Source organism: Thermothelomyces heterothallicus (genome assembly GCF_042370625.1).
Source record: "Thermothelomyces heterothallicus CBS 202.75 unplaced genomic scaffold P884_scaffold_19, whole genome shotgun sequence".
NCBI classification, from domain to species: Eukaryota; Fungi; Ascomycota; class Sordariomycetes; order Sordariales; family Chaetomiaceae; genus Thermothelomyces; species Thermothelomyces heterothallicus.
Genome location: NW_027192580.1, coordinates 343809 through 368931, shown reverse-complemented (window position 1 = coordinate 368931; position 25123 = coordinate 343809). Strand labels below are relative to the sequence as shown.

Genomic DNA, 25123 nt, shown 5'->3' with positions numbered 1-25123 from the left:
ATTCCTGCTGGAAGCCTGCCTCGCGTGCGTGCACCATTGGGCTGCATGACCCCTCCTCATCAGGTGTTGTACGCGCCCGTCTATTTCCCATCGTCCCAGTCGGGATTCTGGGAGTATCATCAATGTCAGCATAAATCCGTCCGGCTTGGTCACCCAGCTTGACAGGAGGGGAAACATACCTTGCGCAGAATCACGAGGCCTTCGAGGGTGTTGCTCAGGCTGATGTACTCTTCGTCCTCAAGCTCGGCACGCTCGCCGTATGCCAGCAACACGGGCGTGCTCTGCGTCTGCCAGCCGGTGATGGTCTTGGGACGACCGGCCTGGCCGACAACGTCGACTGCCTGGCCGACGCGCACGTTCACGGTCAGCGGCTTGAGGTTCTCGTCCAGGGTGACGAGGAAGCGGGGATGCATGGCGGTAACGAGGAAGTAGAGCAGGTAGTGCGAGTTGGATGTGATGAACTGCTTCGCGTCGATCATGGCCACGAGGACGGTGAGGAGGCCAGCCGCCGAGACGCGCGAGAGGATCTGGCGATCCGTATGGAAGGGGTTGATGGAGAGGGTGCCCTTGCCCATGTGCAGGAGACCCTGTGCGATGCGCACCATGAAGAGGGACTCCTGATCGCGGTGGTAGTAGCTGGCAAGCTGACGGAGGAGTTGCGCCAACCTCGCGTTGTTGGTACCGGCACCCAACAGGCCCATGGCGAAGATGGCGTTGATGGCAACGTCGTTGTCGTTGTCGTGGCTGTACCGCGAGAGCGTGTCGTAGATCTTCATTTGCGGGTTGCTGGGACTGACGAGACCCATAGCCAGAGGCACCGCCCTCCGAATATTTGCCTCGCCATAGTGCATCAGATGGCCGAAGTGGCGGAGTACCATGTCCTGGCCGATGTCTTCGCCCATGGCAATCAGGCCAATGCCGAGGACCGCGTAGGCCTGCAACAATTCGTCGCCCTTCTTCTCGTCCGACTCCTCCATGTGCTCATTACACAGGTGAAGGAGCTCCTGGATCTTGAGAACCGCGCCAGTACCAGCCCAGGCGCAGATCGAGGCCAGAACAGAGGTCGGCTTCGCCATGGGATGCTCCACCACCTTGAGCGTCTCCAGGACCACATCGACTTCCTCTTGGCGGCCAAAGTAGAGAAGGCCCAGGCCGAGCGCGAGGAAGCGCGTCCATTTATCCGTAAGCTGGCTCTTGCGCTCCTCGTCCATCAGGGTCATGATGATGGCCTCGCCGGCTTCGGCGTGAGAAGACCCGACGAAGATCAAGCCGCAAGCCAGAGCAGCCATCGCCGACACCCGCATCTCTTGGCTCGTGTCAGAGATGATGGGCAGGAGATAGGTCAGGAGCTCCTCCTTGTTCGAACCGGCATACGACAGACCGAGACCCATGATGGCGGCCACCCGGATCAGGGGGTTCTTGTGGTTGAGCTTATCTTGATCGGCAAGGAGGGCCATGGCTGGCTCGGAATCCAGCCGGACGCCGGAGTTCATGATTCCTATCGCGAGGTAGGCGCCGGCCTGGATCTGCTCCTCTTCGAGGTAGGTGTACTTGTCGACCTGGTCCAAGCCATTCTCGATATCCCACAAAAGCAGCGTTCCAAGAGAGGCGACCGTCGACATCATGCCCTCCTCCTTCGTCTTCCACACCCAGCTCTCCTTGTCTTTCTCGACAAGCATCATCTTGTCGTTTCCGAAGCCGGCGTTCACGAACGCGTTGACAAAGGCGGCCGCCAGGTTGTTGCGGGCCGAGTCGAAGTTGGTGAGGCCAGCGACACGGCTGCTTTCTAAGTGGCTCTTGTAGATATCTTCGGTCGTCTTGGGCTCCAGGATGTTGAGCTCCTTGCCAAGCGCCTTGAAATGCTCCGGAAGCTTCACGTTGCCGAGGCACTCGACAATCTCCTCGTCATCCGTGGTCTCGCGCTCGTTGTCCAGACATATCCTCTGGCGGGCGACGAGGAAGGCAAGCTGCTTCTTCAGCGCAGGATCCGGCGCGTCGTTGAAGTCGGAAGAGATGAGCTCGTGGTCGTTAAGTCTGATGGCGAGAACCATGGCTTGAGTGTACTGCTTGTAAGTTTTGTAGATACCGTGCGCCACACGGAGGAACTGCTCGTTGTCCGGGTAGGTAAGCAGGTTGACCATCGAGACCATGTACAGGCAGACCCTCCCATAGGTGTTCTCGTCAACAAATCTGGGGAGCTCCTCGATGATCTCGAGCTCGCTCATCAGGTCGACGGCATCTGCCTCCTGGTTGCTCTTGAGGAAGAGCGGCACCAGGATCAGCGCGAGGTCGACCAGGTCTGCTGTGGGCTCGTCGGCGGCAATGCGCTTCGCATAAACCTCGCCGATTTCAAGCGCGAGATGGCGGACGTATTCGTGGCCCCAGGAGCCGATGTCTTGGGTGGGTGCGAGGAGGCGGTACTTGAGGGTGTCCTGCCGATCTTCGTCGGAGAAGGTCATGCCGATGACAGACAGCACATCGGCCAAGGAATTCTTGTCATCGCCTGCAGGCCATTCGTCGTACAGCTTCGTCATCGTCTCGTAGTGTGGCCGTAGGAACTTTAGCGGCTTAGGGACCGCCGTCATGGAGGAGGTTGACGTCTTGATGAAAGTCTTCATGGCCTCGAGAGCCGGCTTGTAGAGAGACGCATTGGACTCCTGCAATCGAGCGTGAGCAAGGCCCGCCGAAGACGAGCGAAACAGGATCGGGCTACCTACAGTCAACCTCTCAACCAGCATGTCGAGCTCGTTTTTCAGCTGCTGATCCTCCTCGCTGAGCTCTTCCGAAGCTGCTCATGGTCAGCGAAAACCGAGTGGCGTGGGAGGGGAAAACGGACATTCGGCCTTATCATCATCTTTCTTGCCGTTGGCCACGGGCTGCCCGGCCTTGTCCTTTTGTGTTGTATCATCAACGGCCTTCCCCTTGCCCTTGTCGGCCGTCTTGGACAGATCGCTTTCTTGCGCCATCGTTCGGGTCTCGGATCGCGGGGAATGGCCCAGAGTGCAATCACGGGATGCGGCACGGCGCTGTCAAGTGATGATGTTGTCAATGTTCGGCAGTCGTCTCGCCCGAGTCTAGGTATCGTCGCGGGATGATGGTCGGGCTGGGGCGATCCACGGTTGCGATGTTGGTGGGTTTGGCGGGACGGGAATGGAAGCTTGACAGCATTGGGTGGGCAAGGCAGGCAAGCTTGGTTACGTGATGGGCTTGCCGCCTGGGGCGAGGCGCCCAGCCAGCGGTCGGCTCCACCGAGCTAACAGACCCATGCCATTCTTTCCTTATCAGGAGATCTTATCGGTGAATTTTGGCGGGCACGCTTCCGGGTATGGAGGGGCTTACACTCTTACACTTCGAACATCAACTGCTTGCCACTATTAGCAGGACTTCAGGTTGAAGTTGTTGGGAAACCAGTCAAGCATACACCACTGTTGTCGCTCTATTTTGCTGCAGCTCACATTACCATCACCATGAAGTTAGATACCAGGGCCATGCGCCATTTGACGGCAGAGGACTGGAGGGTCCTGACAGCAGTTAGTTCCGCATTGTTCCCCTCCTTGCCCGCCTCTCGCGCCCTCCCAGGAACACCTCCACTAACATAATCTCTTTTTTTTTCTTTTTTTTTCACAGGTAGAGATGGGCAGCAAGAACCATGAGATCGTGCCGACGCCACTGATCGAGAAGATCGCCCGGCTCAAAGGAGGCGCCAGCGGCGTGCACAAGTCCATCTCGGCCCTGGCCAAGGTCGGCCTGATCGCGCGCATGAAGGAGGCCAAGTACGACGGCTACCGGTTATCGTACGGCGGGCTCGACTACCTGGCCCTGCACACCCACGCCGCGCGCAAGCACGTCTACAGCGTCGGCAGCCGCATCGGCGTCGGCAAGGAGAGCGACATCATGATCGTGGCCGACGAGAAGGGCACGCAGAGGGTCCTCAAGATCCACCGCCTGGGCCGCATCTCCTTCCGCACCGTGAAGAACAACCGCGACTACCTCCGGAACCGCCAGTCCGCCTCCTGGATGTACCTGTCCCGCCTCGCCGCCATCAAAGAGTTCGCCTTTATGCAGGCCCTCCGGGAGGAAGGCTTCCCCGTCCCCGAACCCATCGCCCAGTCCCGCCACACCATCGTCATGACCCTGGTCGACGCGCCACCCTTGCGCCAGATCGCCTCCGTTCCGGACCCCGCCGCCCTCTACGCCGAGCTCATCTCCCTCATTCTGCGCCTCGCCAAGCACGGCCTCATCCACGGCGACTTCAACGAGTTCAACATCCTGATCCGCGAGGACAGGGCCGACGAGCAAGACCCGGACTCCCCCATCACCCTCACCCCGGTCCTCATCGACTTTCCTCAGATGGTTTCCATGGACCACCCCAACGCCGAGATGTACTTCGACCGCGACGTCGAGTGCATCAAACGCTTCTTCTCGCGGCGCTTCCACTTCGTCAGCACCACCCCCGGCCCTTTCTTCAAGGACGCCAAGAAGACCGTCGGCCGTGATGGCGCAAGGAGGCTAGATGCCGTCGTTGAAGCGTCCGGTTTCACCAAGAAGATGGCCAAGGACCTGGAGGCTGCTATCCGCGAAAAGGAGGCCAACTCGAAAGAAAATGTCGAAGACTCCGACGATATGGAATATGAATCCGACGAGGATGATGAAGAGGCCGAAGGGAGTGGCAGTGACAGTGGTGATGATGGGCCCGTGGTGATTGGCGACCGGATTGTAAACACTGAAGAAGGGTTAGAGAAACTTACAATTAACGACGGGACTTGAATTAAACATTGTTGCAACGCAACCATCATCCCCGCCGTAGTGCCACCATGCCTCCTTCACCCTCACAAACGTTCGGAAATTGCCAAGTTCTAGCACATCATCTGGCACGTACCTCGATTTTGATTTATCAGCTGCCTCATGAAGCATGAACCAAATGACACAGAGCTCTCTCATTGAACTTATACTACTATGCTCAGCTGCATCCACGTGTGCTAAGTCATCGTCGAGAACTGAACAAAGGCATAGAGTATTGTCAGGATGACTGCCCGTCCCACTTTCTCCACTAACCGATCAAGAGTCCACCCATAAGATTGTTCTGCTCCAGTTCGACATAGTAGAGGTTATTATGTGAGCTGACAACGACTTCCTTCTGAATCCGACTCGCGTCCATACGAGGATATTGTAACCATAGCAAAGCAAGCAAGATGACGATAGTGAAGTATCCGATATCGTTGTGACAAACCTTTCGAGATAAGGAGAGTCAGGTGGTCCAACAGAAAGTCATACACGCTTCCAACGACCCTAAGACATCATCTGAGGGTGAAGCCATAATGGCCATCTAGGCCCTCTCCGTCTTGAGAGTGGGCGAAGACTGGGTACTGCCCTTCTTAGCTGTCGGCGAATCGATAGTGGTGTTGTTGTCACCGCCCAAACCGTCATCAGACGACACCGTTCCGGGCACCGAGACGCTTTGCCTGGAAAGGATGTTAGTAAACATGCTTAGAGCAAGACCCTAAACCGAGGTGCTGGTCATACTTCGGGGTATGTCCCACGCCCTGACCACCCGGCACAGAGTTCATGCTGGCGTTGTTGCCAAGGTCGGCACGAATTGAGGGCACACGAGGGGCGAAGAGGCTGACTTTGAGTTAGCTCTTCCAGGTCCTCTCGCACGGACTCGCTCGGGAGCTTACCTGCCAGTTCCCACCCCAGCCGTGGCACGGCGGTTCCAGGGGGCTGGGCTGTAGATGGTGGGGTGGATTCCAACGTCAGCTGTGCCGTAAGCACCAATGTTGTACTCATTTGTACGGAACTGGCGACGTTCGGCGGTGATGCGCTTGAGCTCCTTCTGGGCTGGCGTGTCCGCATAACGGACCTGCATCAACATTCCCTCTTCACCAATAGAGGCGCCGTGGTACTTCCTGATGATGTCTTCACACTCCTCGCGCGTTTCGAAACTATTTTCGACAGTGTCAGCTGAGACTGAAGGGCTGCACCGAAAAGCTTCTTTGTAAAGACTTACCGAGCAAATCCAACTCCACGGCTGTTCCCCATGCTGTCGCGTAAGATTTTGCTCGAAACGACGTGATAGCCGGCGAATATCGCATTCAGTTCCTATCACACGTTAAATCAAGGTCACGTTGATCTTGCCAGAACAAACCTACCGACTCATTGAGACGCTTGGGAAGGTTCGACAGATACAGGTTGGTGGACGTCTCGTCGCCTTCGGCCTTGAGTCTAGCATTGAAACTCTCCTGCCGTGAGAGATTAGTGTGAGATCATGTGCAGAGTGACAAGGTGTAAAACTCACCCGAGCAAAGCCAACCTCATAACCAAGATGGTAAAAGCCACGAATACACTTCTCGGAGTCGCGGACGTCGGCAAACTTGGCAAAGCCGAACCTACCAACCCGTCAGCCAGGCTTCGATTGGAACTTCGCCAAAAAGACTTGCCCTTTGCAAGCGCCAGTGGACGTGTCAATGATGGCCTTGCTCTGCTCAACTTTTCCAAACCGGGACGCATATCGGTACAGGAGGTCGTCATCGGTCGTGGGGTGGAGGCCGCGGATATAGACGTTGCGGTTTCCATGAATTCTATTCTCCAGGCACTGCTCAATCGACTTGGTGTGGCTAGGCGGCGTGAACACAGCTGGTACAGCCTGGGGAATAGGAGGGTCCTGCTTGAGAAGCTCCAGGAGATCTTCGCTGATGGCCTGAGGAGCCTTGGGCGCCACAACTTGCTCTGGAGAAGGTGTCGTATAGTTTGAGCGGAACACTGCAACCCGTGCGGGGTTACCGCGCTCCAGTGCACTACCGAAGAAAGGGGTAGCGGGCGTAGACTCCGTCGTGGAGTATGATCCACGTCGATTTTCGAGGCCTGGTACCTCGCTGCTGCGGTCGGCATAAGAGGCGACGCGGGCCGGCGTGTAAGGTATGGCATGATAAGGCATGGAGAGCGGAGCAAAGCCGCTTTGAACGGGGTATTGGCCAGAGATTCCAAATGCAAACGCCGCCTCGGGGGCCATTCCGACGTGTAAGGGTACCGAATAGCCCTGATAGGCGACAGGCTGCTCCTGTGGAGCGCAGTAGGCATGGTGAGCCATCTGTGACATGTTCGACGCGCTCGCGATACCGGGAGCGGCAGGGAGGGCGAGAGTGCTGAACTGATTCATGACGGCACCAATGGTATCAGAGTGCTGGCCGACAGGCTGGCCATGCGAAGTTGGAACCTCATTCTGGCCGCCCATCTGCGCGCTGAGATAGCCCGGATAAGAAGCGTGGCGATTGTTGCCAACATCCGGGGCCATGGCGGTGTTTGGGCGGTAGTGAGTCATGGTGTACAACCTGACAACGATGGTCAGTACGAGCCGAAGGAGAGAACAGCTGGGAGGACACTGAAAAGGGCCCGGAGGAAAGCGACCACGGCACGGACCTGTATAGTCTGCGATTTTCTTGACAAATGATGGCTTCTGGGAAAGTTGTGTCAGTTTCGTGGATTCAGCAGCACACCGGAGTACAATAGCAGCTCGATGAAATTGACTGGAGATAATGTTGAGAGGTGCATTTGTTTTGATAGGAGAACATGAGAAAAGAGGAAAACAGGGTCGAGATTGGCAGTCGCCACAAGTGTTGGAGCAGAGGTGCGTGTATGAGAGAGTCGAAGAAGATTAAATCTCCAAAGTGCGAAGACTTACCTCCAAAAACCGACTTTGATCGGTGGGAGCTGTATCACAGAGAGGTATCAACGACAGAAAACTGAGCCACTTGCTGATCGGTGATGTTAGTACCAAGGAGTGGAATCGAATGCAAGCGAAAGTTGGAGAGAGTAAAAGGATGGACTGAGCTATCAGCAAGATGAATGGAGGAGGGTGTGGTTGTTTTGGGGAATGGGGTGGAGTGTTGATGCTGTAATGATCGGAAGCAGAGTCAACGACAGTCGAAAAGATTCTGAAACTGGGCGAGTAGAGAATAAACGGATTTTAAAGAGCTACGCGGGTCCCAAACCCTTCGCAGCATGAGTGCACCGGAAGTCGCGTACTCTTGAGGTTTGAGCAGGCACGCAAGCTCTTGCCACACTTAAGTTGTTCGGTAGTAGGCCCACAAAGTAAGCTGTGGAAGGAGCGCTGTTGTTGTTGAACCTGCCTTGCTCGCTGTAGGCGCACCTGAATGCTTTGAGATGCAAGTGATGACCACAGGCAAGTACGCGCCCTGAGACAGGGCTGCTAAGTCAGGTGCGAGTTCAATCGTTCACTAGGCTGTGCAGGAACTGTAACCACCCTGCCCTTATATAAGTAGGTGCCTTTGGCACAGCTTGATGGGGAAAGTCGAGGACAGGAACTTGCAACCAAGAGAGGACCGAACAATACTCAACAATACGACGATAGAGAAACACGATCATGCTTACCACACTAAGCCGAGCCGAGCCGTTGACCGCCAAGGAGAAGCAGTGAGGCTCAAGGAGATTGGCTGATTTGGGATGCAGTTCTGGCATTGATTCGCAAGTTGTGATGTTTCTGAAAGGTGTTCGAGAGTCAAAGAGCGAAGCTTCGGAGGTTAAACTAACGAGCACAGCCTGCGCATTGGGCCCTTGATTTCGACGAACTGGAGCTCTCAGCCCAACCAAGTCTGTGGCTTAACTTGAAGGAAGGAGTGAGCCACTCCAGAAACAGTGCAAGCTTGTGCAAGTTCGAAAACGTGGTTGTGCCGGCCCTGGGCGCCCATCAGCCGATTCTGCCTGGAGCAATTGCAGTGGCTTCACTGTCCCCTCCTTCGCCCGGAGCTCCCAATATACGGTAGGTACCTACTATGATGATGATGACCGCCGTCTTGTCCACAACTCTTTTGCACGCTGTGATTTCGCCTCCTTCCTGTTGTCAAGGTCACTGAAGCCAGTTATGTCCCTTGCACTCCCTTTCTGTTTGCCTTAAACTAATCGATCCTCGTCCTTGTGGTCAGCTTATCTCACCGCCGGCAATGATAGAAGGAAACACGAGGGTCGACGTAAGCTTCAGAGAAAGATCCATTAGATTTACGTGGGATTTTGCAAGACGAGACCTGTGCCCTGGACATGGGGTTGGCACGAACTTACTGAGCGCTGTGGTTCCCAAGGGCAGATGTGTTCCTGGGCTGGTTTGCTACGAGGCTCAAACGAAGGCAGCGTAACGAATGTAAGTGAGCGCCTCGTCTTACAATGACCTGACCCTGATGGCAACCGGAAAACAAGAATCACACCTGGAGCATCAGCTAGAATGGAGGTTGGCAAGGTTCGAGTGGATTCCAACTTCCTGCTTCGAGACACACCTCACGCTTTGCGACCTGCGACCTTAATGACACCCAAAACGATGGCTGGATACCTTCGCCAAGAGGCTGCGTCACACTGCTGTTGTAGTTGAAAGTGACCAAACCCTAAACAGGGATTACTGGGTAGGGACTATGGAACGTCGTCTGCTAGGAAAAGGCTCGCATAGGGACACAGGGGCAGAAAAGAAGAACAACCGAAGTGTGGCCAGCAGCGTTTCACATACAAGGGCATCAAGCCTTTTCAGTATGCCGAATGGCTGGGTGCCACCCTCGAAAGAGCGACTCAGGCGCATCACGGGGACAAGCTAACAGCAGGAGCTCCGATCAAGATGCCGATTAGACATCGCAACGTTCATCTTTCGCTGAGCAGGGGTGCAGTGGCAATCGAAGTTTGATGTGAGACACTTTCAACCCATGATCGCCGCGGGAAAGAATCCGAGGGACCAGCCACATGTGATGTGAATAAGAATTGGGAAAACTGAAGAGACAATATAATTTCGGTGTAGAGGAAGGAGAGCAGCAAGAGCAACCAAGCCTCTTGATCCAAGACTCGACAGGGCCGGCTGTTCTATCGAGCCTATTAATACGGATAATAAGCACAAAAGGAGCGCCTTATTGCTTCTGCTAACCTCTTACTGTGTAGAGAGACTGTGTCACGATGGCGTGTGGACGTAGGTGTGAGAAAGGAGAAAAGGGGGGATGTGTGGTTTTGGGGGGGGGGGGGATGATATGCACATCGACCAATGGAGATGGAGGAGATGGAGGAAGGTGATACAGCAGCAGTGCTGTCAGTATTTCCATCCTCGGGGTCGTTCAAGGGAGTAGATATCTCGAGAGGCAAACGACGTGTGGCTTGCGTTCTCAGCTGCATTGAGCAAGACATCCGCTTTTTGGGGGGGGCATGTCTCAGACGCGAAAGTCTGGCTCCCACGTCTTTGCCCAACCTTCTTCATATGACGGACAGCTGGACAATCGGAATATGGAGTCTAACAAACTTTCTCATCTTTCAACAAACAAGACTGGTGTCAGTTGCTGTCGATAGGACTTTGTGGTATGTCATAGCAGTCCGCATTCAGCCGTGCTCGTCCTCCGAATAAACAGGGAGAGCTGTGATCTGACGACGCGGTCTTCACGGCTACTTTCTCACTGTACCATACGTTGAGCTGGAACACGATGGGGCAACTATACGGGTAGTATAAAAGGTGCTCTCAAAAGCAAGAGGAAGCCGCGGGATGGATGCAAACCGCTAGATGATCTATTTCTGACTAGTGTATGGACGAAACACCAACAATAATCATCTTAAGGGTTCACCAGTCGGAGACCTCGCGGCCAATGCCGAGAAAGGGACTGAGTTCCGAGACACGGGAAAACTTGCAGCCAGAGATCTGTTCCCAAGGGTCATCTGAGATCCCCGCCCCGGGCCATCTCCTCTCCGCTCTCTGGGCAGGCGGGGGAAGCAAAGGCATGTGGAGAGTCGAAGCGGGGGCAAGCCACAATAGTGTAGTGGGAACAATTGGACTCGTCACGGGTCGGTTGCTGTGGCCACCATTCGGCGCAGCGCTAAGGTGCGAACCTCACGGGATAGGGCAGATCTCTGCGCGACGTGGATCTACTAAAAATGTTCTCGTGTACAGAGGATTTCATGGTACGGAGGAGGGTACATGTCCATGCTCCAGAGAGGATGATGTTGAACCCGAAACGTGTACAGGAAAGAGAGAAGACATTATTCTAAAAAGCCAGCTGACGGCATAACCGATGCAACATGGACATACCTCTCCTGCCGATTTCATCTATCCCAGAGCGCCCGGATGCTGAATCGTTAACGCTGAATCTAGCGTCATCGCTGCTTACACAAAAGCACAAACTTTGACAGAAAGATATTCGCTACGACCACACATCCTCCTGTTTGGCAAGCTTAGCAACTCTTGATAATGACTCGGTGACCAAAAAAAAAAAAAAAAAAACCCGGGGACGTACCTGATACTGGTTCGCTTGCCTCATCTGTTTCACGATCTCCTCGCCCCTGGCTTCTGGGATGCCGCGCTCTGCGGACAGAATCTGCGTCAGGGCAGCGTTGACCTCGCGAGCCATGTTGGCAGCGTCACCGCAGACGTAGAAGTAAGCCTTCTGCTGCAATAGCTCGTTGACCTCCTTGGCGCGCTCCTTCAACCGATGCTGGACATAAACTTTCTTGGGCCCCTCGCGAGAGAAAGCGGTGACAATTTCGAACTTGTCACCGAGAACCTGCTTGGCCTCCTGTGGGACATAGTCAGCAAGAGGGTGCTAATACTAGACAGAGGGCTTCAGCACTCACCTCCCATTCCTTCTCATACATAAAGTCCTCGGTTGATCTCCGGCAGCCGAAGAAGAGGATGGTCTTTCCGACATCGTGACCATTCTCGACCATCTTTCTTCTTTCGCGGACGAAACCCCTGAAGGGCGCAACACCGGTACCGGGTCCGACCATGATGATCGGCTTGGTAGGATCCGAAGGGAGCTTGAAGTTGGAGTGGCGAACGTGGACCGGGACGTGAATGCCGTCGTACCTGTTGCGCGGCCCGGTAATTTCGTAGGTCAAACCGAAAGGATTCGGGTTCGGGTCTCCGTTCTGCTTCTCTTTGAGGGCCAAGAGATAGTTGGTCGCGACACCCCTGAACGGGTCCCCACGGCCCGGAAGCTCCTGCGACTCGACGACCGCCGTTATGGAGATCTTCTTGGGTTGCTCCAGGGAGGACGACGAGATGGAATAGTAACGAGGCTGCAGTTTCGTGATGCCCTCAATGAGGGCGGAAAACGGAACGTTGGTCCACTTCTTACCCTTGCTCACGATTGCCAGGAGGCGAGCGATGTTGAGATAGTGAGCATTGACCTTGGAGTGGAAGTAGTCCTTGTCGTTACCGAGCTTGGTCATCTCAGCCTTGGACTCGTCGTCCGGGGCGAATGCAGCGAGAGTGGCGAGAAACTGGCGAGAAATCGGGGCGCAGATTTCCATGTGGTAGCGGGCGATGGCATCGTACGTGGTCGGGGTTGGGAAAGGCACCTTGGCGGTCGGCTCGAGGGCCTTGACGCTGATGACGTTGTGGCGCTTCTCGGCAAGACCGAAGATATCCAAGAAGCGGTCGACCTCTTCGCCGGCGTTGGTGGGCCAAACCGCAATGTGATCACCAGTCTGGTAGCTGAGGTTGGAGCCGCTAATGTCGATTTCCATGTGGAGGCAGTTGCGATCCTTGACGTTGAACAGCTCATAAGATTTCTCGATGGGGGCAATGTAAGGGTTGTGTGCGTTGAAGGGGCCCTTGGGAGTGCCGTCGAGGTGCATCTTGTTGGGTTCTCCGAGATAGACTTCAGGCGAATCGCGAGTGAGGCCCTCCCTCTCGGTGATGCCGAAAATAGGTTCGTAAACGGCCTCGCGCTCTTCCAGGCCCATCTTTTCAGCGAGAGCCTTCCACATCGGCTCCTTCCAAGCCAAGAAGTCCTCCTCCATAGTGCCGGCGCCGTCGTCGCCCTCGCCCGCTTCTCCAATGCGATGAGCACCTAGTCTCTGCAGTGCCTTGTTGATGGTGCGAACCATTGAATTGTAGTGCTCGTACGTGTTGTTTCCGAGACCGAAAGCGACGTAGTTCAGGTTGCCAAGAGGAGGGTCGTTGTCGAGGGAGAAGGACGGGTTTTCAGCGGTGATAAACTCGGTGAAGTCGACGGCATTGTCGGTCGGCTCGCCCTCGCCGTATGTTGCCAGTACGAACATGACAACCTTGTCACTGGGGATGGCATCGAGGTTATCGAAGTCGTAGTCCTCCAGATCGGCGACCATGGTCTCGAGGCCGAAACGGCTCTTGCCCTCCTTGGCGAGTCTCGACGCATAATCCTCAGCGGTACCGGTTTGCGATCCGTAGAAGATGATGCAGTTTTTGCCGGACTCCTCCATCTTTTCGATGATGTTGCGAGTCTTGCCCGCCTTGGCGCCATTAGAGCCGGCCAAGGAGCTCGCATACGGGTCCTTGGTGACGGCCCAGTATTTCCCTTTGGTGAAGTAGGCTACCGTCCCAACGAGGATGGCAGCCAGTACAATCACGTCCAGCGTATCGAGTTCAGGCATGATGAAGACAGCGTCGGAGTTTTTTTTTTTTTTTTTTTTTTTTTTTTTTTTTTTTTTTTTTTTTTTGGGGGGGAGGGGGGGAACGGAGTCGGGGCGAGTTAGTCGGACGGCGGGCCCCCGACAGATTTGTGCTGCTTCACCGACAAACCTCGAAAAGACAGCACAGCAACCTTGGCGCGACCGAGTTGCGGTTAGCAAAGCCCGGATGCGCTCTTGACAATAGCTAGTGTTTCCGGAGACCGGAACTAAGATGGACCGCGGGAAACGTTAACCGCCCAATGGATGCTGTTTGATCAAAACTGGCGCGGCAGCGTTGGAGCTGAGGCCGAAGCACGCAATGGATCGTGGCGGGTAAAAAAATGCGGGCGTCGCGGGATTGCAAGCGGCCACGCGCAACTGGCTGGAGGAGAAAGGGAAACACAACCCGGCGACGGAGGGTGTTGTTGGGAAATGGGAGTTAAGAGGCGGAAAGGGCAAAGGAAAAAGGGGTCCAAAGGTAGGACGACGTGGAAATTTAGTAGGTTGCGGGTGCCTTTCGCGAGCAAGGATGGACTTATTATCGACAGATAGCCACTTTGAAAGCCCGGCCCTCAGTGCCCAGAGAGAGCAGGAGCACATGCAGCAACGCCGATTCGGCAGTCCGACACCTGGTTCCGCCCAGCATAGTCTATCTAGTACCGAATGTTGCAGCCGGTCAACTGCTGCCATTTCTCCGTACGTTCTCAAATGCTTGTAAGATCGACTTGGTGGCGGTCTCCCGGAGCACACACGCGGGATGAAGATATCTGGTACCTAAGGTAAAGGTATTTTGCCAAGGATCTTAAATATTCCACCCAACTTGGTCGAAGAACAAGCATCCCTACGATGTATAACATCTCCGACTTCCTCTTCGCCGAACACCCACATTTGCATGTTTCGCAGCGCATTAGCGCAATATCGGATCTAATGCACTCAGTACCTTTTTAAAGCCGGAAGACTAACAGTACTTTCTGTACTAGGCATCGAAGTGCTTCCGGACCTCGGTATGTATCTAAGTAGTTGTGTAAAAGGTATCTTAGGTAAGAGGTAGGTACGTGTGATTACGTAGTACACACGGGACTGGATACGTCGAGTTGAGGTGCCCGCATTGTAGTTACTAAACGCACTGGGAACTGTTGTAAATAAACTGTGAACACTGCATCTCGGCTCGCGAGACCCCATCCCCCCAATCCTTCTCCATCATCAATACGCTGGAAAGTCGTAACCAGTAATAGTGCAACAACGCCCGAATTTTGCAAATGATTTTATCCTCTCCCACCTTACTCCTGAAATTGCACTCTAATCTTCTCAGCTCTCTTCTCCATCGTCCCCAAGTACTCGGTGTTCGGATTTCATCTCGGCATCTTTATGTTGGGGAAGCGGCCCCACTTTATTAAGTAGCTACCCCGAACAGAGCCCGATCCTGTGCCAAGTCCCTGCCAAAATGGACTGTTAAGTAGAATAATCCGCTGTAAATACGGAGAATCCAACTTGGTATGCCCGTATATGCACGGAATCCATACGGTACATACATATCCGTACTTGAAGGAAGGTAATGGTGATGCACGTTGCCGACTGTTCCCGAGAAACACCCACCTTCCAGAGGGGCCGGGGGTTGACGGAGAGGGGAAGCTGATGTGGTGGAACTACCGCCCGGAGAACCACGGCTTCGGTTGAGAGCCCGGCTTCTCCGCGCTCCCGGCTTGAAATACACCCCCACACGTACTCCGGCGGGGCAATGCGGGATTGCAGCCAACTCTAACGGGTTCCATCCGGGCACCTTTTCGCCATTGCAACTCTGCTTGCGTGCACGAGAGAGGGCACAACTGTTCTGGTGCCCGAGCCGGTGGAAGTTGGTAGACAACCAGGTGGTCCTTGCTTCCAATACCTCCAGCACCTCCAGCACCTCCAGCACCTCCAGCACCTCCAGCACCTCCAGCACCTCTAGCACTTCTAGGAATGACCACTGCCAGGAATCCATCGCCGCTACCTCGGTGTGGCCGGTCTGCTGTTGTGCCGTTTACTCGTATAAAGGACCGTGGAAGCACCTATTTGTTTATGGACCAATTTGCAGTGCGCTTGGGGCAGAGTCCCTCGGGTGATCCAGGATCGGGTTCCACCCAGAATCACGCATGGCCGACGTGCTCGGAAACCAGCCCAACTTGGGGCACCCTACCCTTCCCACAGAGATGGATTTGGAAGATGAAGATGGAATAGCTGCTATTCAGGCGCTGTCCTACTTCCCGGAAGAGAATAGAAGAGTGATTGCTCGAGGTTGAGGTCGAGGGTTGTTTCCGTCTGCGGTGATGGGTTCAGTCTAGTATCGTCAACCTACCCTGAACGTGCTTTGGACGCTGCCTCAGACTCAGGGGCCTGTGTTTTCACCTTGAACGTCTCGAGAATCCCACAACCGTGACTCTTCCGTATTCCAAACATGGAACCCGTATGTTGCCTCTGCAGGTTGAAAACGACTTGAACCGCGTCTGCAAACCGCCCGAGCAAAACGTGCACTGATTGGTGGGCACTGCCAGTCGCGCCTTGTCAATTGGGCCAACAGCAGCGTGCTGAGCGCTCATTCGTCTATTATCGCCTCCCTTGCTTCGGCAGAGGCTGACGGCCCCTGCCGCACCTCATCGGGACCCGCCTAACCTGAGGGTGGAATCGAGCCAAGGCGACCGCACGCCGTCGTCTCTAAGCGCCGCCGAGCCAAAAGTCGAACGAGACTGGACTCTTTGCTGCTGGTCTCGACGCAGACGCTGCGGCATTGTAGTTTCCTGCCGGCAGGAGGATCATGCCAGCCGTGACTTCCAAAAAATGGGTAAGTCGCTAGCGCCGCATGGCTCTTCTTCCCCCCCCCCCCCCCCCAACTTTTTCGGCGCAGGCTGCAGTGTGCAAACCCGAATCTTAGACCATCCATGTTCACTCGATGCGCATGCCGAAGCCTTGCAACGCGTGGCCGCGCCGGGGGGAGGGGCTTCCTGCTATTGTCGCCACCTCCGTCCCCGTGTGGTTTCAATTGTTCCCCACTGGCCAAACACCCAGCTGGTCGTGACGAGTTGCTGGCCGTGATCCTGTTTCAGACTGTTACCGACGCGTGGGGATTCGATGCATCGCAGACCTTGCCGTACTGACTGACAAGCACGGGCAGCTCCGTCCCAGACGACGTTGCCGGACCACGAACCCTTGAAGTTTTCGCCCCGTGCCGTCTCGCGGCTCGACGAGGAGGATGAGGACGAGTGGCAGAAGACGATACGCCCGGCACCCCTGGGCTCTCGAAGCGTTGCCCACTCGCGCGAGTCGTCCCTCGAGAAGCTCCAGCGCCCCGACCCCGCCGCACAGCCGCCGCTGCCTCGAGCCCACGTACCGCCGCGGAGCGCCATCGGCGGCGTGATGGAGCGTGTCGTCGACCCCAAAGCCTCGACGTACGGACACCACCGGCAGACTTCGATTGTTCATGGCATCGGGATCCACCACTCTCGGAATGGCAGCCTCGCCAGCTCCTCATCCAGCCCCCTCAGCCCGCAAATGATTGCTGCAGCCGGTGCCGGCCTCAACCCGGACAGGGTGGAGGTGCATCCCTTTCCACGTCTCGACAGCGACGGGCAGCGGCCGCCGACCGCCCTCTCCGGGACGACTCTCGCGTCGGTGCCCGGCGTTCCCGAGAGAGCCCCCTCCGCCGCGGCCGGGGAGATCGGCAGCCAGACCTCTGCGCGAGGAAAGATGGAGCGGCGACACAGCGGCAAGTCATCCCGCCGCGACCATTCGCGCCATCACTCGCATTCGTCGCGGCATCACAAGGACGAGCAGAAAACGGTCGGCGAGTACGCCCTCCACGTCCTGTTCACGTCCTTCATAGCGCAGGCCGAGGAGAAGTTGAACGAGTGCATCACGGTGCCTTTTGACCCGGAGCCGCAGGTTGAGCACATCTGCGGGCCGGGCGTAGATCCCGCCTTCGACCAGCTCATTGTAGCCCTCGGGCATATTGCCAAGCAGAAGCCGAAGCCGCTGATCGACTCGATGATGCTGTGGAGGAAGAGCAAGAGTGATGCGGCCAACGAGGCCCGTAACCAGCTACAGCAGTCGCGAATCTACCCACCGCCGCCGGGACCGCTTCCGAGGCGCAACACGGAGCCGGTACAGCCGGCGCCAATGGGCGGCGGTCCGGAGGCTAATCCGGCCGGTCAGATGTCCCTGGCCGCAAGGCAGGAATACGTCGCCCAGGCGGAGCGCCGCTCGACCGTATCCATCTACGTACTCTGTCGCGTCCTCCTCGAGGTCTTGAGCCAGAGCACACTGGCTTCCATCACGCCGGAAATGGAGGACAAGCTCGAGAACATCATATTCGGACAGCTAAAGATCTCCGATACCGAGCAGCTCATGGTCTCCCCGCTCAAGCTGTCCAACTGGAATCTCTTTGCCCAGCTTATGGGTGCCATGAGCGAGATCAGCTTCACTACCGTGACTGACCGCTTCATCACCGACTTGGACCGCTCCCTGCAGGAGATGAATGCGAAGAGCCCGGCCTCGTCAACCCGAGAACTCGAGAGCAAGATCGAGCTCGTGCTGGGAGGCATGAAGCACCTCCGGATCAAGACCTCGCCGGAAGACGCTTGGGATCGCTCGTGTGAGTTCATGGCTTCGCTGGGCAAACTATTTAGCCGGTCCCACGGCCAAAAGGTGAAATCGGCCTTCTGCCAGGTTCTAGAGATGCTCATGCTCCCCATCGCTGCCAAGGCGACCAACGCCGACATTGCGCACCCCAAGTGGACCGAAGTGCTGGCCACAATCAGTCCACGGCTGGCCCAGATGTTTGTGAAACCGCGGCATTGGCAGGCCACGTTCCCCCTGACCGCTACCATGTTATGTGTCTCGCCGCCCGACACGTTTGTCAGTCAATGGCTGCAGCTGATCTATCAGGTGCAGCCGCGGCTCAAGGACCGTTACGCTCGACCCCTCTGCCTGCAGGCCATCTCGAGGCTCGTATGGACCTACCTCTACCGCACCAATGACGGCTCCTCGGGCTCGACCAGGAAGCTGGATGATGTCTTGAAAATCGTCCTGCCTAATACCAAGAGAGCCTTGATAGCCGCGGATACCGCCGTGATCGATCCGTTGATTCAAATCATCAGGTTCATAGGGTACAAACACCCAGAGTATTGCTTTCGGACGGTCATCTTCCCCCTGGTCAGCGCCGACCTCTTTACCTCCAACAAGGAGCTCAAGATTGAGCAGCTCGACCCGGACCGCATGGTCGTCGGAATCCGAGCCTTCCTCACCATCATGTCCGACCTGGAAAAGGGTGACAAGGGCAGGCCCCCGTTTCCGCTTACGTACGCCCCGCCTTCTTTGCCTGACCGCGTGCTCCCGACGTCGCCAGTCCTCAGCCCGTCGCATGATTCCCCCTCTGTGGCCTGGGCCGCCTTGTCGGGCGGCGATAGGTTGTCTCGGCCCGTGGCGGTTTCGGCGCTCTCCGAGAGCGTCAGGGACTATTATGCTAGGTTCTGTGAGATCCTCGGCAAAATCAGCATCCTTTGCGACAACACGTTCGGCGGACAGGCTGCCCTGGACGAGAAGTTTGACAAGATGGAGAGGTTCAGCAGCCCGGGCCCGAAAACGCCCATCACTGAGACGTTCAACTTCTCGCGGCGGGACGAGCCGAGCCCTCAAGATCAGAAACAGGCGTTCTACGAGCTGCTCCATATTGCTGTCCAGGCCCTCCCCCGGTGTCTGTCGCCCGACATACCCTTCAACACGCTCATCAACCTGCTCTGCACCGGGACGGCACATGTTCAGAACAACATCGCAGAGTCTTCCGCGCAGTCGCTGAAAGCCATCGCCCGCCAGTCGCACGCCCACCAAGTCACGATGGGGTTTGCGCGCTTCATTTTCAACTTTGACGACCGCTATTCTACCATGTCGGACGGGGGTATGCTGGGGCCGGGACACATCGAGAAGACGCTGATGCTGTACATTGAGCTCCTTCACATATGGATCGAGGAGATCAAGCAGAAGACCAAGAACGCCGCGGATGAGAGCGGCGATTCTAGCGCCGCGGACAAGAGAAGCATCAAGCTCGACCTGTCGAGTGTCTGGGCAGAAGTCGACCAGGTGGAAGCACACGGCTTGTTCTTTCTCTGCTCGCAATCTCGGAGCGTGCGGTACTACGCCGTTAACGTGCTCCGCCTAATCACAGAGTTCGATGCGGTCCTGAGGAAGCCGAGCGGCCGCGAGAAGGACACGCCAAGACTCATCGACATTCTCGAGAATGACTCGATGCAGGTTATGAGCTTCAACGACGAGCAGCTCTCGGTAGCTGAGCGGAGCAGGCTGCAGCGGGGAATGCAAAATACCAACAGCCAGGGGGCTCTGATCGAGCTCTGTACAAGCGATGTATCGTACGACACCACGCTGTGGTTCAAGATCTTCCCCAACTTTATCCGCATCGCGTTCGACAAGTGCCCGTTTGCCATCACGCTCAGCCGGGACCTCGTCTGCGAGCGGATACTTCAGTTGTACAAGGTCATCACGGTGCTTTCCGAACCGCCGCGAGAGCATCGGGGTCAGTACTACTCGGAGCCCAGCAGTGCTCGCATGACGGGGAAGACCGCATCAGCTCATCCCGGGGTTGTCATAGAGCAGTGGAAGCTCTATCTTGTTTTCGCTTGCACCACCCTGGCCGATCCCGGCAGCGCCCAGACAAGCGGAGCACAAAACGGCCAGCACGGGCGAAAGGGGTCCAAGGCGTCCTCGGCTGCCGAGAAGATAGGATCGGCAAGGACGCTCTTCAAGTATCTCAATCCCATGCTCTCCGCCTCATCTGCGCCAATTCGGGAGGCGGTCGTCATCGCCATGGGATCCATCAACATCCACATCTACCGCACACTGCTCGAAGAGCTGCAGGGACAGGTGTCGCGCTGCAATGACGACGCCCGACAACGCATCCACCAGCGCACCAACAGCAGTCCGCGGCGAAATCGCAAGATGGATATTCTACGGACCGAGATCACCCATGTGTACAGGCTCACGTCGCATTTCTTGCGAGAGCCCCAGGTTTACCAAGACGACTGGATTCTGAACAATCTGGTGGCGTACACCAAGGACTTGAAGCTCTTCCTGATGGACGGCGAAGTCCAGATGGACTGGGAATTCCAAAAATTGAGACGGCACTACTGCGGGCTGATGGAGGAACTGTTCGAGGGCATCAACCGAACGAAGGATCCTTCTCGATGGATGACGTTCGAAGCTCGGAAGTCGGCCTTCGCCCTGATGGAGGACTGGTGCGGCTTCTCGCCTAACCAGCCACAGATCCGACGAAGGGAGGACAACATGCGGCAGTCGGTCATTGACCAAAAGGGGGCGGGTGAGCGAGGCACCGTGACAGCGGCCATGGAGATTGAGAAGAGGAACCTGCGCACGGCGGCCCTGAGTGCCATGGCCGCGCTTTGCGGCGGGCCCATCAGCGCCGTGACCGAGAGTGGCGCGTCTCTCCAGTTCGATGTCCGGAGGATGCTGGCCTGGATCGAGGCCATATTTAACTCTGGCAGCGACCGCATAAATGTGATCGGCCGGAGGGCGCTCAAGAACTTGATTGTTCACAACCAGGAGTACCCGTATTTGCTCGAGCATTGCATATCACGGTGCTACCTGGCCGAGGCCCCACAGATGCTCGAGAGCTACTTCACGGCAGTGACCGAGGTGCTCTTGGAGCACCCGGAATACCCAACACCGTTCTGGAAACTGCTCGGGCTCTGCCTCTTCATGCTCGGCAACGACCAGCGCTCCATCAGGACCAAGAGCGCCCATCTCCTGAAAGCGCTCGAGGAACGACAACCGCGGAGCTCCAAGATTCAGGACTTCGACATCAGCATTTCGGACAAGACAAAGGCTGTCTACAAGCTTGCTCAGTTTGAGATCTCGAAGCGGCTGGCGAAGCAGCACACGGAGCTGGCGTTCCACATCTTCTCCGAGTTCACGTTCTATTTCAAGGAGCAGCAAGCCGCCGCGCAGAGGAACGTCATCGCCGTCATCCTCCCGTGGATTCAGGCGGTCGAACTCAAGGTAGACCCGAACGGGGGTCCCATCGCACAGTCGTACGTCTTGCTGGCCAACCTACTCGAGATCACCATCAAATCCAGCGCGGCTCTCCACAATGAGGTGCAGGCTCTCTGGCAGGCTTTGGCGACGGGGCCGCATCCTGGGAACGTCCGGCTCATTCTGGACTTCATCATTTCACTCTGCCTAGAGCGGCGTGAACAGAACTTTGTCGAGTACGCGAAGCAGATTGTCGTCTTCCTTGCGAGCACCAACAGCACTCCGGGCAACAGGGTGATTGAGTTCCTGCTGCTTCAGATCACCCCCAAAGCCATGGTGCCCAACGAGAAGCGCGAGGCAATCCCGCCTCCTCCCGACATCAACATGCTTCCCTACTGCGCCGACCTCTCGGAAGCTCTCCCGATTGGCACCAAGCAAGCGGGTTTCTCCCTCGGCCAACTCTCTCTCATCTTGCTGGTTGATCTGATGGTGGCACCCGTCAGCCTCGCCGCGGAGAGCGTCCCGCCTTTGTTGCAGGTGGTCATGGTCCTTTGGGACCATTATACGCCGTTGGTCCAGGAGCAAGCACGCGAAATGCTAGTACATCTCATTCACGAGCTCGTCATTTCGAAGTTGGACGATGACACACCAGCGGCGACCAAGCAGTGGATCGAGAGCCTGGTCGATGCCATTCGGCGGCATGACCGGTCGGTCGTATGGAGCTACGAGGACAGCAACGGCAAGGTGGACGGCTACGGCAACAAGGTGCCGCCCAGCATGGAGTATCTGACGGCCGAGGTCGTAAAGACTTTTGAGCTTACGTTCCCCGGCATCAAGGCCCAATGGGCTAGGCTCTCACTCACCTGGGCAACCTCGTGTCCCGTAAGGCATCTCGCATGCCGGTCGTTCCAGATCTTCAGGTGCATCCTGACGTCGCTCGACCAATACATGCTCGGAGACATGCTCGCCCGTCTATCCAATACCATCGCGGACGAAGACACCGAGATCCAGACCTTCTCGATGGAGATCCTAACCACGCTAAAGACGCTGATCGTCAAGCTGGATGCCGACAAGCTTCTCGCGCTGCCTCAGCTCTTTTGGACCACATGTGCCTGCCTCGAATCCATCAACGAATGCGAGTTCCTCGAGGGGGTCGAGATGCTGAACGAGTTCCTCGGGAAACTGGATTTCCACTCCCCGACCGTGCGGCGGCTGCTACACGACGGTCAGCCGCCCAAGTGGGACGGACCGTTTGAAGGCCTGCAGCCGCTGCTGTACAAGGGACTGCGCTCGTCAAACTGCCTTGACCTGACCCTTTCGACGCTGGAGAAACTGATCCAGCTGCCCAACGACGCCCTCACGGGCAGCGATAGCCGCCTGTTCTTTACCATCATCGCGAATCTCCCTCGCTTCCTGCACGCCATCGACCAGCAGTTCCTGGACCGCGGGATCGTGCAGACGGCCGAAACGCTCATGGCAGCAGCAGACGAGCAAGGCTTGACGAGCGTGTCGATGGTCTTGGATGACTACCTCGCCTTCAAGTATCCGTCGGACGAGGACTTCATAGCGGCCATGTTTGCCGCCCTTCGGGAGCGCTTCCTTCCCACGCTGGACTTCCGCATGCTTACCATGCTAATGGGATTTCTGACGAACGGGATCTCATGGGTCAAGATCAAGACGATGCGGATCCTACGCGTGATCATTCCCGAGATAGACATGAAGAAGCCGGAGATTGCAAGCCACGGATCCGACATGATCTCGCCGCTCCTGCGGCTGTTGCAGACAGAGTACTGCATGGAGGCGCTGGAAGTGCTGGACAACATCATGACCATGTCCGGGTCCTCCATGGATAAGCACCATCTCCGCATGAGCATGACGCGGCCGACATCTAGGGCAGCCCGCAAGGAGTTCGAGCGCACGCAAAGCCTGTTCGGCATCCCGGAGCCGTCCGGATGGGCGGTGCCGATGCCGGCGCGCAAGACAGACACAACCCGCGCCAACATCCACGCGGCCTTCTACATGTGCCAGAGTGAAGAGGGCGTCGTTGCACAGCCGACAATGACTCCCGAGGTCGAGTTCCACCCAGATGACTTCCCTTACGGATTCTTTTCCGGGTCTTTCGACCGAGCGGACACAATGATGTCAGACGACGGACGGGTGGACGCACCCATGGGAGACCTCTTCTCCAAGCTCGACAGCCTGGACGATTTCTTCGACGACCTGTCAGCCACCAGCCCTCCAAGCGATGGCCGGTCGTCGCGGACCGTCACCGAGTTCTCGCCCGAAACGTTTGAATCCGGCGCCCAGCTGTACGACGAGCATATACTCCCTATCCTCCACCAGGCATCCAACAATAGCAACACGTCATTCCAAGCCGGATTCGCAGACAGACCCTTCTACATGCCGCGTGAGGGAGGAGGAGGAGGAGGTCTCGGGAGTGGAGCGGCACCCAGCAATACCATGAACCCAGGCGCCTTTAACGTCGACGTGGGCAGCAGCGGCACAGCACCGAACAACAACAACAACAACAACAGCAACAACAACAGTAACAATATTGAGAACAATAACAACGGCAGCAGTGTGGTCACAACAACTGTCACCCCAGCTCGGCCAGGCCTCCATGCCCGCTCCGTCACATCCCCTTCGGCACCGGCCTCGTACCACGCCAGCGCAGCGACAAGCGACTTTACGTCGGACGAAGAGTTTCCCGAAGACGTCTTCTCCGATTGCGACGACGAGCATCTTCAGCGACCCAGCACAGCCAACGGTAGCGGTGCAGGCTCGGGCGGCATCGGCGGCGGCGGAGGAGGAGGAGCAGGAGCAGGAGGACCGGGAGGCGCAGGAGTCGGAGGAGGAAACGCAGGAGGGTCATTCTTCCTTGAGAACGTGATCCGCCCGCTGGCGCACGGCACGCGATCGCGCATGCGGAGGATGACGGGGGGTAGGTCGAGGGACGGCGGGATGGGGGTGCCGCCCGCGGGGATGTATATGCAGCAAGGGGCCCAGTCCGGCCAGGCGGGACAGGGCCAGCAGAGCCCCAATTCTTCTTTCCTGGGGAATGGTTCCGGCTCACTGTCGGCTTCACCCCAGCAGATTGGGCAAGGCCAGCAGCGCGAGGGCCAGCAGCGGGAGACGGGGCTAAAGGGGACGACTGGGGGAGGGTTTCTGATGTTGGGTCATTGAGGAGGAGAGGCCGGGCAAGGGTTGATTGGAGGGGCGGCGAGGACGGAGTCGTCTCGACGGGGGATCATGATGATGATGATGACCTATGGCGTGGTGTTTGGGGAATGTTGTTATGGCGACACGCGTACATGTTCATGTATATCTCGACAAGGTGTTAGGAGCTCCAGGGGATGGGTTGAAGGGGCTTGTCAAACGGCGGTTGAACATGGACCCCTTCTCGCACGAGGAGAGGATACCTTAAAGTCGGGTTGTTTTGTCGCGTGAGCAGAGGGCGATTGGGATAGATACCACTGGCAAGTCAATGACAGATGTCTCGGAGTAGACGGATACTATTATCTCGTGACGGTCGAGTGAACTATACCAAGTCGATGACAATGTAATGCTCGACATACGGAATTAGATGACGGAGCAAGACAATAATAAACAACGAGGAAGAGAAAAGAGGCAAAAAGTCAAGCCGGCCGTCTCGCCGATCCGCGGACCGGCACCGGCACCGGCACCGGCACGGCCA

General features: G+C 56.7%; 5 protein-coding genes across 5 annotated transcripts; 2 read left to right on the top strand and 3 right to left on the bottom strand.

Moving 5' to 3' along the window:
• Positions 1-80: 80 nt before the first annotated feature.
• P884DRAFT_301395 (armadillo-type protein) lies at positions 81-2966 on the bottom strand (the record flags this gene model as incomplete). The annotated part of the gene is made up of 4 exons (XM_069444851.1): positions 81-107; positions 180-2657; positions 2718-2788; positions 2837-2966. 4 exons carry the CDS (start codon positions 2964-2966, stop codon positions 81-83), a joined length of 2706 nt encoding a protein of 901 aa, XP_069295824.1.
• A 400-nt stretch (positions 2967-3366) lies between these two features.
• On the top strand, positions 3367-4932 carry P884DRAFT_227650 (RIO1 family-domain-containing protein). Its single transcript, XM_069439689.1, has 2 exons — positions 3367-3530; positions 3628-4932. The coding sequence occupies exons 1-2, from the start codon at positions 3468-3470 to the stop codon at positions 4765-4767; spliced, it is 1203 nt and encodes a 400-aa protein (XP_069295823.1). The 5' UTR covers positions 3367-3467; the 3' UTR covers positions 4768-4932.
• A 394-nt stretch (positions 4933-5326) lies between these two features.
• P884DRAFT_279136 (uncharacterized protein) lies at positions 5327-7318 on the bottom strand (the record flags this gene model as incomplete). Its single annotated transcript, XM_069443266.1, has 7 exons — positions 5327-5462; positions 5524-5622; positions 5679-5942; positions 6008-6099; positions 6150-6239; positions 6296-6386; positions 6438-7318. 7 exons carry the CDS (start codon positions 7316-7318, stop codon positions 5327-5329), a joined length of 1653 nt encoding a protein of 550 aa, XP_069295822.1.
• A 3368-nt stretch (positions 7319-10686) lies between these two features.
• On the bottom strand, positions 10687-13446 carry P884DRAFT_247191 (uncharacterized protein). Its single transcript, XM_069440489.1, has 3 exons — positions 11599-13446; positions 11262-11540; positions 10687-11186 (listed from the first exon to the last, which is right to left on the bottom strand). The coding sequence occupies exons 1-3, from the start codon at positions 13378-13380 to the stop codon at positions 11169-11171; spliced, it is 2079 nt and encodes a 692-aa protein (XP_069295821.1). The 5' UTR covers positions 13381-13446; the 3' UTR covers positions 10687-11168.
• A 2888-nt stretch (positions 13447-16334) lies between these two features.
• On the top strand, positions 16335-25019 carry P884DRAFT_261997 (cell morphogenesis N-terminal-domain-containing protein). Its single transcript, XM_069441623.1, has one exon. It carries the CDS (start codon positions 16789-16791, stop codon positions 24610-24612), a length of 7824 nt encoding a protein of 2607 aa, XP_069295820.1. The 5' UTR covers positions 16335-16788; the 3' UTR covers positions 24613-25019.
• The last annotated feature ends 104 nt before the right edge of the window (positions 25020-25123 follow it).